Source organism: Odocoileus virginianus, chromosome 7 (genome assembly GCF_023699985.2).
Source record: "Odocoileus virginianus isolate 20LAN1187 ecotype Illinois chromosome 7, Ovbor_1.2, whole genome shotgun sequence".
In the NCBI taxonomy this organism is placed as follows: Eukaryota; Metazoa; Chordata; class Mammalia; order Artiodactyla; family Cervidae; genus Odocoileus; species Odocoileus virginianus.
In genome coordinates, this window is record NC_069680.1 from 62435151 (window position 1) to 62448473 (window position 13323).

The window sequence follows — 13323 nt, forward strand, 5'->3', positions numbered from 1 at the left end:
ATTTAATAGGAGCTTTTTATATATTAGGAAACCTAACTCTTTGTAATCTGAGTTGCACTTTTTTTTCAGTTTGTTGTTTTTTTGTTAATATTTAAAGCCCTTAGGTCTGAGTCTGTACATTCAACTTTTAGGCAAATTTTAAGGGCTGTATTGTATATGAAGGTAGAGAGCTATCTGTAGTTGCTGAGTGAATAAAATATCAGTCCTGAAAATATGTGAAGACAATTATGTGCATGGAAGTTAGATTAATTCCTTCTCCTTATGGAGAGGCAAATTTCAGCTAAACACATGGAAGATATTTTCTTTGATGATATCAGCTTTAATATGCACTGGACATCTTTGGGACTAGATGAATTCTTTGTTACTAGATCTATTATTAGAAAGGAGACACCAACCCTTGTCCCTGTTGAATGCACAAAGTAGGCAATTGGTATTGAATAAATGAATCTTTGGATGATTAGGAAGGTTAGATTAGTTGGTTTCTAAAAACCGTTCTTTTAAGTTTCCATATCACAACAAGCTGTGGAAAATTCTTAAAGAGATGGGAATACCAGACCACCTTACCTGTCTTGTGAGAAACATGTATGTAGGTCAAGAAGCAACGTTTAGAACTTGACATGTAACAACTGACTGGTTCCAAATTGGAAAAGAAGTACATCAGGGCTGCATAGTATCATCCTGTTTATTTAACTTATATGCAGAGTATATGATATGAAATGCCAGGCTGGATGAATCATAAGCTGGAATCAGGATTGCTGGGAGAAATATCAATAACCTCACATATGCAGATGATACCACTCTAATGGCAGAAAGAGAAGAGAAACTAAAGAGCCTCTTGATGAGGGTGAAAGATGAAAGTAAAAAACTGGCTTAACACTCAACATTCAAAAAACTAAGATCATAGCATCCAGTCCCATCACTTCATGGCAAATAGATGGGGAAAAAATGGAAAGAGTGATAGAGTTTATTTTCGTGGGCTCCAAAATCACTGTGGACAGTGACTGCAGCCATGAAATTAAAAGACACTTGCTCCTTGGAAGGAAAGCTGTGACAAACCTAACCTAGATTGCATATTAAAAAGCAGAGACATCACTTTTTGACCAACATCCTTATAGTCAAAGCTATGGTTTTTCCAGTAGTCATGTATGAGTATGAGAGTTGGACCATAAAGATGGCTGAGCACCAAAGACTTGATGCTTTTGAACTGTGGTGCTGGAAAAGACTCTTGAAAGCCCATTGAACTGCAAGGAGATAAAACCAGTCAATCCTAAAGGAAATCAACCCTGAATATTCATTAGAAGAACTGATGATGACTCTTCATTACTTTGGCCACCTGATGCGAAGACCCGACTCATTGGAAAAGACCCTGATGTTGGGAAAGATTGAGGGTGGGAGAAGAAGGGTGCACAGAGGATGAGATGATTGGAGGGCATCACCAACTCAATGAACATGAGTTTGAGCAAATTCTGAGAGACAGTGAAGGTCAGGGAAGTCTGGCGTATTGCAGTCCGTGGAGTCACAAAGAGTCGACCACAGCTTAGCAACGAAACAACTGTCTGTGTTTTTATATAATTGTGAGTTTATTTCTTTCCTCCTTTCTTGCCTAATTTCTTTTCTTTCTTTTGTACCATTCTGCTCCAAGGTAGCCTTTAGTATTTAATCCTTCCTTATTTGTCTCTGTACTTGAATCATCATCTATGCCTTCCTAGGTATCAATATAACCCACACTCCTATGTGCATATATGCAGTGTTTTTTATTTTACTTTGTTTTATAAAATTAGAACATATTATACCTTCTTTTCTGCATCTTGTTTTTCTCACTCAGTAATAATTAATAAAACTTCTTTTAAGTCAACTAGTATAGCTCTAAGTCATTCATTTAATGGTTATATAAAATATGGCATTATGCATGAGATTATTCCCTGGTACAGCTGGTACCATTGTTTATTCAGTTAATTCTCTGTCGATGAGCATTTACTTTGATCACCATTTTTGTTGATGGGAACATTGTATTGATAGTAATCTTTTGTAGCACATTTATTCTATGAGATAAAGAATCAGGAGTGATTCACATGGTGTATACATATATATGTATACTTAGTAATATTTTAAAATTTTTATGTATTTTATTTTTGGCTGCTTTGGGTCTTCATTGCTGTGCATGGGTATTTCTCTAGTTGTGGCAAGCAGGGGCTACTCTAGTTGCAATATGTGGACTTCTTGTTGCAGTGACTTCTTTTGTTGTGGAGCATAGGCTCTAGACACATGTGGGCTTCAGTCTTTGTGGCACATGGACTTAGTTGCCTCGAGGCATGTGGGATCTTCCTGGACCAGGGATCAGACTGGTGGCTCCTGCATTGCAAGGCAGACTCTTTACCACTGGACCACTAGGGAAGCCCTATATTTAGTAATATTTGATGATTACTGTCAGATTGTTTTCCAAAACCAACAACATGAGAGAGTCTTCTAAGTTCCCTCTGATTCATGGAAGACCATAAAATATAATTATGTAGCTTTTTAATAGTTGTTAGTTACAGGATTTGCTGGATTCTTAATAAGACTTTATTTGAAGAGTTATCTTTATAAAATTGCTTTTCTTTCTGTGTTCTGGGTGACTATGTTACTTTAATACAAAATAAAACAAAATTTTCTGCTCGAAGCCCTAGTTCAGGACCTCCCTGGCAGTCCAGTGGTTAAGACTCCCTGCATCCGTTACATAGGGTGTAGGTTTGATCCCAGTCTAGGAGCGAAGAGCCCACATGCTGCGTGGTGCAGCCAAACAAACAGCAGCCAAAAAACCTTCAATTCATGTACCTAGTACATACGTCAGAGAATAAAGGGAATTGTGACAAATTTTAGAATCTGACTGTGGGGATGAGGTTGGGAAATAAAGGCCATTTTGGTAATAGATTTTTTATCTTTAAATTGGGTATTTGGTTGGTAACAGGAGGATTAATTAAAGAATCTCTTTCTCTGGTAGTCTCTCAGCTTGAACACATAAATATAGAGCACCAATGTTCAGAGAGGGAGTGGTGTAGAGAATGTGTGGGTAGCTGTTGTAGGTTTACATAGCAGATAACATCTAGAATAAAGAATAGATGAAAATGCTCATTGAGGATTAGTGTTCTTGAACATCAAATACACCATTCCCCAAGCCTGGCTTTCAGAGCCATTCATAATATCGGATGTCTTGCATACCTAAGATATTTTCCACCCAGCTCAACACATGTCTCCTTAATTCTGTATTTTGTGTTTGCCACACATTCCCAGTGCTGTTCATTAGTTTGCATCCTTTAGAAGTCATATATCTCCCCTTCTGTATCCTATGGATAGATGGATTACAGCCTATCTTTTCAGTACTCAAGTGCCATCTCCTTTATGAAGCCTCTGACCTCTCCAATCCACATTGATCCTTTTTAGCTCTTAAAACCTACAGCACTGATATTTTGAATTTCTTCAAACTGGTTCCCAAGTACTATGCATTTATGTAGCAGCAAAGAGATTTTTTTATTTCTTTCTTTTAATTGAATACCTCTTATATCTGCAGCACTATTCTAAATACTAGATAGGTCACAAACCTACTTCATATTTGCAGGAAAGGCTGAGAAAGTTAATTTCTGACTTCTGACTTGGATAGGCAGGATTTATGAGGAATTCTCTATAAACACTGAAGGCTGTTTAAAGGTGTTGGGTATTTAAAAATCATGGGGACTCTGACATGGTGGAGAGTGGTTGCAGGGTTAATTTAGATTTGAAAGTGAAGGCCTTTCTAGGGTCAAGGTACTTAAGCTGAGACCTAATGATAAGAAGAAATCCATGTAATGATAAAGTGAAGAATATTTCAGAGGGAACAGTGAAAAGGCAGTGGTTTGGGATCAGGATGAGGAGTTGGGTCACAAGATGGTGGATGAGCTTAGCCAACTTGAGGAACAAGGATGGCTGATACTGCTGGAGTGTGTTGAGTGAGAGGGAGTATAGTGGGAAATTATAGAAGATGGTCTTGATTGGTTTGGTTTTGATGGAAGTTTGAAGATGCTTATGTTACTTCCCTTTTCTTCCCCTGAGATGTCCTGTTGAGAGTAGGGATGTAATTATAGATGTGGAGAAAAGAAAAATATTTCTGTGTTGTTAAACCCCATGAGCTGTTGGATATCATAGAGTGACTAAAATTATTTATACACTGTTTAGGAGGAGAATAGCATGATGTTTCTAGCAAAGATAAATACTAGAAAGACTATGTGCCAGTGAGTATTGGGATTAAACCTGTTTTCATTCCAGTGCCACACCATAGTGGGCCTTGAAAGAAATTACTTCTTTATTCCTCTTACCTTGAATTACGAGAACAGTGCTTTGTGGTTACAGTTATACTGATAATGCAGTAGCTCTAGTAACTGCTTCAGAATAGCAGAAGTCCCCAACCCCAGATAACACTGATAGATCTTTCCTGTTTGAATTTCGTTATATAATGAAGTGAGAGAAAATTGCTTTTTAGACTCCTTTTTAAAGAGAAATAAACTACAAGCCACAATAAGAAATATATTTTATATCAAGATTCAGTACATGCACATATACACAGACAAGTTAACAATCATTCTGTGAAATAATATTTATCCTTACTACACACAATGCACTGTTTCTTTTTGTATTACACTTGTGTAAGTTTGTTGTCTATCTACTAAACTGACTTTATGACAGTTTGATAGGTCATGTCTGGAAGTTTCGAAACTACTAGCTTAGATTAATCAAAGCTCACAAGTGAGACAAGGGTCAAATTCAGAAACTGTTCTACTACTGCACAATGGGGAAAAGGTGAAATATTTACTATTTAGCATGTGTGCATGCTCAGTAGCTTGGTTGTGTTTGACTCTTTGTGACCCCATGGACTGTAGTCTGCCAGACTCTTGTGTCCATGGAATTCTCCAGGCAAGAATACTACAGTGGGTTGCCATTTCCTTCTCCAGGGGATCTTCCCAACTCAGGGATGGAACCCGCGTCTCTTGCATTGGCAGGTGGATTCTTTACCAGTGAGCTGCCTGGGAAGCCCCCGATTGAGGCATCAGCCATTACCTCAGTTATCATTGCCCACAATGCACTTCCACATGCATTATCTTGTGTGAGCTCACAAAAGTAGTACTAGAGAAATCCAAGGGATAAACATACAAGGAAAAGAGATTCTATCAGCTCATATTGAAACTGTGTTAAAACCTTCTGCATGTTTAAGATAAGGAGGTCGTACTCAGAAACATATGCATTCTCTGGAAAGCACCTACAGGATATGACCAGCAGATATTTTTAGAAATGACCGTTAGAAGAATGCATTTTTTAAAAAAAGGTGAAAAAGGTATAGTTAAAACAGTGGTTTTCAACCAGGGATGATACTTGGCAATGTCTAAAGACGTTTTTTTCTGAGCTCAAAAAACAGCTCTGATTTTCTCTTACTGGTATGTTTGGTTATACTTATTTTTCCTCAGAGTTTTTCAAAGGGAAAAAAAAAATCATTTTTAAATGGCCCAAAATGTTAATAATTAAAGATTTGCAGAGAACAAACCTGTGAGAAAATAAAAATTGCTACCTCATTCAGACTTGAAGTCTTTTATACTAGGTATTCTAGGTAATCTTGTCAGTGAGCACCAATGGAATGGATGTTGGAAGGCCATGGCTGTCTTCAACTTCAGTGTCAAGTGATAGGAATCTGTTTTTAAAAAAACAGCTTTATTGAGATATAATTTACATACCATAGCATTCACCCTTTTAAAGTATACAGCTCCATGGTTTTAAGCATATTCAGAGTTCTGCACTATCCAATCCAGAACGTGTTCATCACCACAGAAAGAAATCCTGTACTCATTTGCAGTCACTCACCATTCCCTTCTATATCCATCCCCTGGTAATCAGTAATTTACTTTATTATTTCTATGGATTTTCCTAATTTGAACAGTTCCCTTAGATGAAGTCATACAATGCATGAACTTTTGTAACTGATTTCTTTCACTTAACACTGTTTTTTAAAAAATTAGTTAATTGTTGGCTATGCTGAGTCTTCATTGTGCTGCAGGGTCTTCTCTAGTTACAGCAAGCAGGGCCCACTCTAGTTGCAGTTGGAGGGCTTCTGTTTGTGGCGGCTTCTCCTGTTGGGCACGGGCTCTGGGGCACTCCAGCTTCGGTAGTTGTGGCACGTGGGCTCAGTAGTTGCAGCTCCAGGCTCTGGAGCACAGGCTCAGTACTTGTGGCTCACGGGCTTGCTTACGCCAGGGCATGTGGGGTCTTCCCAGGCTCGGGATCAAACCCATGTCTCCTGCGTTGGCAGGTGAATTCCTTACCACTGAACTACCAACACAATGTTTTAAAAATTCATCCATGTTAAAGCATACTTTAGTACTTTTTATTGCATATTATAATCCATAGTGTTTCATTGTGTGGGTAAATTTATATATAAATACATGTCTATCCATTCATTAGTTGAATGGTGTTTGGGTTGTTTCCGTATTTTACTAGTATGAGTAATGCTGCTATGACCACTCTCATACAGGTTTTTTCGTATATGTGTGTTTTCATTTCCCTTCAGTGTATATCTAGTGGTAAAATTGCAGGGTCATAGGATAATTTTATGTTTAACTTTTTGAGAAACTGCCAAACTGTTTTCTGAAGAGGCTACACCATTTATACAATCCCATCAGCAGTTTATGAATGCTCTAGTTTCTCTGTATCTTTACTGACACTCGTTACTGTCTTTTTTATTTTAACTGTGCTAGTGGGTGTGAAATGGTATCTCTTTGTGGTTTGGTCCGCATTTCCCTAATAACTAATGGTGAATATACTTTCATGTGCTTAACCATTTATATATCTTCTTTGGAGAAATGCCTATTCAGTCCTTAGCACAGTTTTACATTGGGTTATTTGTCTTTCTTTTGTTGAGTTTTAAGAGTAGGGATGCATTTTTAAAACTTTACTTCATTATGAATCTATCATCCATTCATTTTTCAAATTGACAACTCAGAGAATCTTTTTTCAAAGAAGGCAGTCATGTGTCCTTTTCAGTATCTTTCAGTTTTTTAAAGTGTTGGTCATAAAAAGAGTAAGTCATGTTTTTTAAAAAGTAAAAGGGAGATTGTTGATGTACAGATAGATGAATGGAAGAATTTATAAAAAGCACTATTAGTTTTGATCAAATGTGATAGGATCTGGTGAACTGAATTAAATCCAGTTAATTCCTTTGGGAATCTCATTGAGCAAGGAAGTCATGACTGCTGCTACATGTGTCAAACAAATGCTGTTGGGTTTCTGGCATACTCCTTCAGCACATTCACTCATCAAGAATAACTTGTACCTGGTATTGCAAGGTTTTGTATGTAATGTTAAGATTTTATATTTAGTTTTTTAACTCTCCCCCAAAAGGAATTTGGGTATTCAAAGAATTCATAACTGGTTTAACTGGACCGTTAACATGATTTACATAGCTATCATATGTGTCATCTTTTGTAGTGGCAAATGGAGGCTTATTAAGTATATTCTTAGCTTGATTAACAGGAGAGAGCATCCATGAGAACAAAACGGCCCTTTTGATTTTTTTTCCTCTGCATTTACTGAGTTTAATGAGTGTAATCTTTCAGTAAGAGCTCTTATGCCTGATTAATATTAAAAGAGAAAAAATAAACAAATAGAATATTTGTAAGGACTGCTTTAGAGAAAGGTGGAGAGAGCGTACACAGACTTTGGTGCCAGACTAAGTTTCAGAAATCTACCATTTTCTCCTTGGTTGACTTTGGACAAGCCACATTAATCTCTCTAAACACTGGTCTTCTCATCTATAAAATGTGATGGATAAAGTCTACCTGGTAAGGTTGTTGTAAGATAAAGTGAGGCAACAAATGTACCAGTATATAAGCTAGTGCTCAATTGATGGTACCTGCTATATTTTATGTTTCGATTTAGATAGTCTTAGCCTTATTTAACGAAATCTTGACAAGACTTTCTGATTATTTAATTTCACAGAAGGTAGACAAAGCAAATCTGGATGTACTTTTATTTTTTAAAAATTAACTTTTTAGATGCTCACCATCACTCATTATCAGAGAAATGCAAATCAAAATCACAATGAGGTACCATTTCATGCCAGTCAGAATGGCTGCCATCAAAAAGTCTACAAACAATAAATGCTGGAGAGGGTGTGGAGAAAAGGGAACCCCCTCACACTGTTGGTGGGAATGCAAACTAGTACAGCCACTATGGAGAACAGTGTGGCGATTCCTTAAAAAACTGGAAATAGAACTGCCATATGACCCAGCAATCCCACTGCTGGGCATATACACTGAGGAAACCAGAATTGAAAGAGAAACGTGTACCCCAGTGTTCATTGCAGCACTGTTTACAACAGTTAGGACATGGAAGCAACCTAGATGTCCATTAGCAGACGAATGGATAAGAAAGCTGTGGTACATATACACAGTGGAATATTACTCAGCTATTAAAAAGAACGCATTTGAGTCAGTTCTAATGAGGTGGATGAAACTGGAGCCTATTATTCAGAGTGAAGTCAGAAAGAAAAACACCAATACAGTATCATAACACATATATATGGAATTTAGAAAGATGGTAATGATGACCCTATATGCAAGACAGCAAAAGAGACACAGATATAAAAGAACAGACTTTTGGACTCTATGGGAGAAGGTGAGGGTGGGATTTGAGAGAATAGTATTGAAACATGTATATTATTACCATATGTGAAATAGATGACCAATCCAAGTTCAATGCATGAAACAGGGCACTCAGAGCTGGTGCAGTGGGACAACCCAGAGGGATGGGATCGTGAGGGAGGTGGCAGGGGGTTCGGAATGGGGGACACATGTACACCTGTGGCTGATTCATGTCAATTTATGGCAAAAACGACCACAATATTATAAAGTAATTAACCTCCAATTAAAATTAATTAATTTAAAAAATTAACTTTTTAATATAATGGTAAAATATGCTTGTTGAAGAAAACTTGGAAAATTATTTTGAAAGTTACATTTACAAAACTCAAAAATAGGAATCTGTGAACAGAGGCTTAAAAATGGGAATATGGTAGAAGGAAAGAAAAATCTCTCAAAAGTAAGTAGTAGCAGTGCTAGTTGGAAATTTTAAGAGGATTAGAAGAGGATTCTTTAAAGATTCATGCATACTACAAGATAAAAATTTCTTGCTTGACTCAGTTTAAAACAAACCTTTACAAAAGACCAGTGGGGAGCATATACAATCAAGAGTGACTTTAGAGTATTACAGAATGAGCTCAAATAAGAGGATACTTCTAAAGAAATGAAAACAACAAAAACATTTTTTAAACTGTGGAATAATAGGAAAAAGTAAGAATAAAATTGCTATTTATATTTAATAATGTTAAACAAATGACAGTGAAAACACAGTTTCTTATCTCTTACTTACATTTCAGATAAAGAACCTCTTTTGACTTGAAGGATGAAAATGACACGAATAAAGGAGAGCCCATCTGGGAATAGTGAAGATCATGTAAGGAGAGCATAGCGTTATCCCGGGGTGAGGGGAAAAATAGCTACATGGTAGTCAGAACTTACACATGAAATTATCTGTGGTCTTTCAGAAATCTTAGAAAATGAGAGAAATACTGGAAAATTGAAGATGGGTCTTCTGAAAAAGAGAAGAAAGTAGATTTTCAGACCAAAGAGAAATTAGTGACACAGGCAGGATTCTAGAATAGATGATTAAAAAATGACTTTAAAAAATTATAAATGCTTATCTCTATTGGTGGGATGGTCTAGTGGTACTGACCATGATAACAGCAGACAGCGGGAACATGGTTGCAGAGGCAGACACTCTGCCTTGCAGTCATCTTCTGTTCAGTCAGCATTTTAAAATTTACTTATTTTTTCAAATTAAACTTTTAATTTTGAGGTAATTATAGGTTCACATGCAATTGTAAGAAATATTGCAGTGAGAGCCAGCTTGCTGTTTAGCCAGTTCCCCCTAATGATAACATTTTTCAAAAACTGTAGTACTGTGTCCCAGCCAGAATGGTAGTATCAATACAGTCCTAAGATTTTATTAGATTTTCTATTTTAGTTTTATTCATCTGTGTGTGCGTTCATTAGTTCTATGGAATTTTATTACATATGTAGGCTTCTGTATCCACCATTACAGTCAAGATACAAAACAATTCCATCACCATAAGGATCCTTTCTCTCCTTTTAAAATGCTACCCATCTTTCTCTCCCTATTCCCTAACACCTGGCAACAACTATTCTGTAATCCTTTTCTCTAGGTTGGTCATTTCAGGAATGTTATATAAGTGAACTCATGCAGTATGTAACCTTTTGAAATGGGCTTTTTTTCCCCCACTCAGTGCTTATCAGTGGTTCATTCCTTTTTTTCTTTATCTGGTAAAATATATATAATATAGTGTTTATTTTAATCACTAAGTGTACAATTCAGAAGCATTAAATACATTATCACTATACCTAAAACTTTTTCATCATTCCTCCAAATACTCTACCAATTAAATGATAATTTTCCCTTCCCCTAGGCCCCTAGTAAACTCTACTTTTCTTTCTGTCTGTATGAATTTGCCCATTCTAGGTACCTCATATAAGTGTAACATACAATGGTTTTCTTTCTGTGTCTGGCTTATTTCATTAAGCATAATGTTCTCAGGGTCCATCCATGTTGTAGCATGAATTGGGATTTTAGTCCTTTTTTATAGCTGAATAGTATTTTAGTCTTCAGCATTTTTATTAATAACATGGATGAACAATTGATGACTTGCTTGCAAATCCATATAGCTGGCAATAAGTTGTATAGAAAATGTGTTGTTTTTCAAAACAGAGATTGAAAATAATTAGACTGAAAGGATAGACTAAATGATCAAGATGCATTAAACATCAGTAAGTGTGAAATTCACATATGATTCAAAAAATAAGTGTTATTTTAGCTAGATGTGATGTGGTTTAACAGCAGATAACATGAAAAATACCTGAGAGGGTTTCATTTAACAGAATGTTCAGTGTGAGTCCATAGTGTGATTTGAGCTCTGTTAATAGAAGCAAAGTCCAGAATAAGGAGTATGATTGTTCCAGAGTATTGTGTTCATTTCTGGGTACCTTATTTTATGGATGCACTTTTATTTTATTTTATTATTATTTTTTATTGTCGTGGTTTTTGTCATACATTGACATGAATGCACTTTTAACAACAGAGATGTATTCAAGGGAGAAGCCAGAATGATCTGACAGAAAGGTGGTAGTCCCTCAGTATTAGAATAAAAGCCAGTATGAGATGCTTTGGGCCGTAGTCAGGTCCTTGTCAAAAGATTTGTTCAAGCAGAGGCTGACTGAATACTGGCCGGGGACACTGTAAAATATTTTAGTATCTCTAGTTGGGAGAGAAGAAGGTGCTCCATCATACATACTACCTTTGTGGATCCTCAACCTTGAGATTTTGTAATTATAGAACACTGTAAGATCCTGGAGTTTAAACTTTTAATAATTGTCTCTGGGGGATGAGTTGCAGGGGACTGTTACTTTCCATGTTATGTATTTCTGTATTTAATTTTAGTTTTTACAATTAGTGTGTACTACTCCATTTTTTAAAAAGCAGGAAAAGTCATAAATGTTCTTGTTTTACAAATCAACATAATACTTTAATTTTTTGAAATAAATATAGTAAATTAATATAAGCATTTTTAGTGTTCAAAGTTCTTTGCTTGTATTGAGAGGTGTGTGTACGCTTGGAGATTAGGTACCTGCTTTTTCATACCTCTGGGAGAGTGCTTTGCTTAATGCTTGCCTTTGTTCCTTTCAGTGGTTCTCTGTATGGCGACAGTGAAAGTTGGTTGGGCTTTGGCAGATCGTTCTGCATGCTCAGATTTACCTCCAGCCTCAGGTCTGGATTATTAGATAACTAAATAGTAAGATTTTGACTAATTTCTGTGATTCATTTTCTCCCCCACTGACTCTGCTGCCTAGTACCCCTGTACTTGTAAAGAATGTTAGTTCTAAAAGGAAGTGCGAGGGGAAAAAATTGTTGCATTCTCTTAGGAAAATATTTCCTTGTAATCCAGACGTGTTTTGTTTTCCCTCAAATGGTTCTGTTTTATCCCCTGGAGACCAAGGACCAACCCTTTTTGCTTTTTGGGAGAGAAGGATTATGACCAATATTTGCCTCCTGGAGATGTTTTGGGAGAAATGTTGCTAAGCTGCCTTAATAAATAAGTTGTAAACAAAAACTCTGAGCCACCCCCCCCATTATTATTATCTAAATAAATTTTAGCTTTGGATTTTAATGTTTTAAATGCTGCTGTTCTCTCAAGTACTTAAAAAATCTGTAACATTTGTCAGGAAAGAGATTTATTACCATACTTCCTTTGCCTTAGCCTAACAGTACCCTTTTGATGATTTTTAGGCCAAGAATTTAGCAATTAAGTGGTAGATTATCTTGGATATTGTTGAAAGATGTCAACATGTTGTTTGGTGTTAGAAACCATAGTATAGGAAGAAATGGTTCTGTTAGTATTTGATCATAGTGCTTTCACAGACTGGTTGCTTTCAATGTTTATGAAAAGTTTCTGTAAGAATTTGCTAATAATTCACTGGTGTTATGTAAAGCTTCTTAGTCATGTTACTGAAGCATACAGGATGTTTGATTTGTGGCTTACACTCTAAATGGCCACAAACATTTTTCTTGAAAATAACTTGCTTTTTCCAAACTTCAGGAATTCTTCCGTTGTTACCCACAGTAGTGAAAAGTCCAACTTTCCAGTCATGATTTGATTCTCAGAGATGTTAAAGAGTAACTGTCTTAAAAGTAAGAAAACAAAGAAGGCTGATCACTAATGTAACAGTAGGAACTTTCTTTTAGAGCAGGATGGAAACAAAAGTGGTAAAACGGATGAGTAGAAACTTCAATGCGAGAAATACGTATTCAAGAAAAATACTTATTTAAGAAAAAAACCAACTTATTCTGTGCCTTCCATGTAAAAGACCCACATTGCTAAGCCTTGGCCCCAGACCTCATATAGCACACAATCTAATTGTAAAGGATTTCATAATTTAAAACGTGAGAGGATAAGGGAAGCAACCCTTTGTGAATTCCATGGAGAAAAGTTGTTGGTGTTTTCCTCTTTTCTGGTTCTTATCTTTTTACCTGAATTTTAAAAGTGGGCAGTCCCTGGACATAGGCTTCAGGTGCAGCAAGCTGTTGATTATATCCCTAACAATTCCTTATCGTTCTCCTACTTGTAAGTTGGCATGGGAGTAGGCATAAGCAGTGGTATAGATGGGGGTTATCTGTAGGTACAGTAGTACCTATAATCTG

The 13323-nt window shown here is 36.4% G+C and overlaps 1 protein-coding gene across 2 annotated transcripts in view; it reads left to right on the top strand.

Annotated features, from left to right (window-relative positions):
- The window catches only part of MCU (mitochondrial calcium uniporter), a 223463-nt gene that overhangs the window by 42832 nt on the left and 167308 nt on the right, over positions 1 to 13323 (top strand). Inside the window, exon 1 of one of the 2 annotated variants that reach the window (XM_020896364.2) lies at positions 9448 to 9507. The exons of the other annotated variant lie outside the window; for it this stretch is intronic. Coding sequence (XP_020752023.1) covers positions 9457 to 9507 — 51 coding nt within the window. The 5' untranslated portion in view covers positions 9448 to 9456. Of the gene's footprint in view, positions 1 to 9447; positions 9508 to 13323 lie in introns of those variants that run through there. 2 annotated transcript variants of the gene reach the window in all.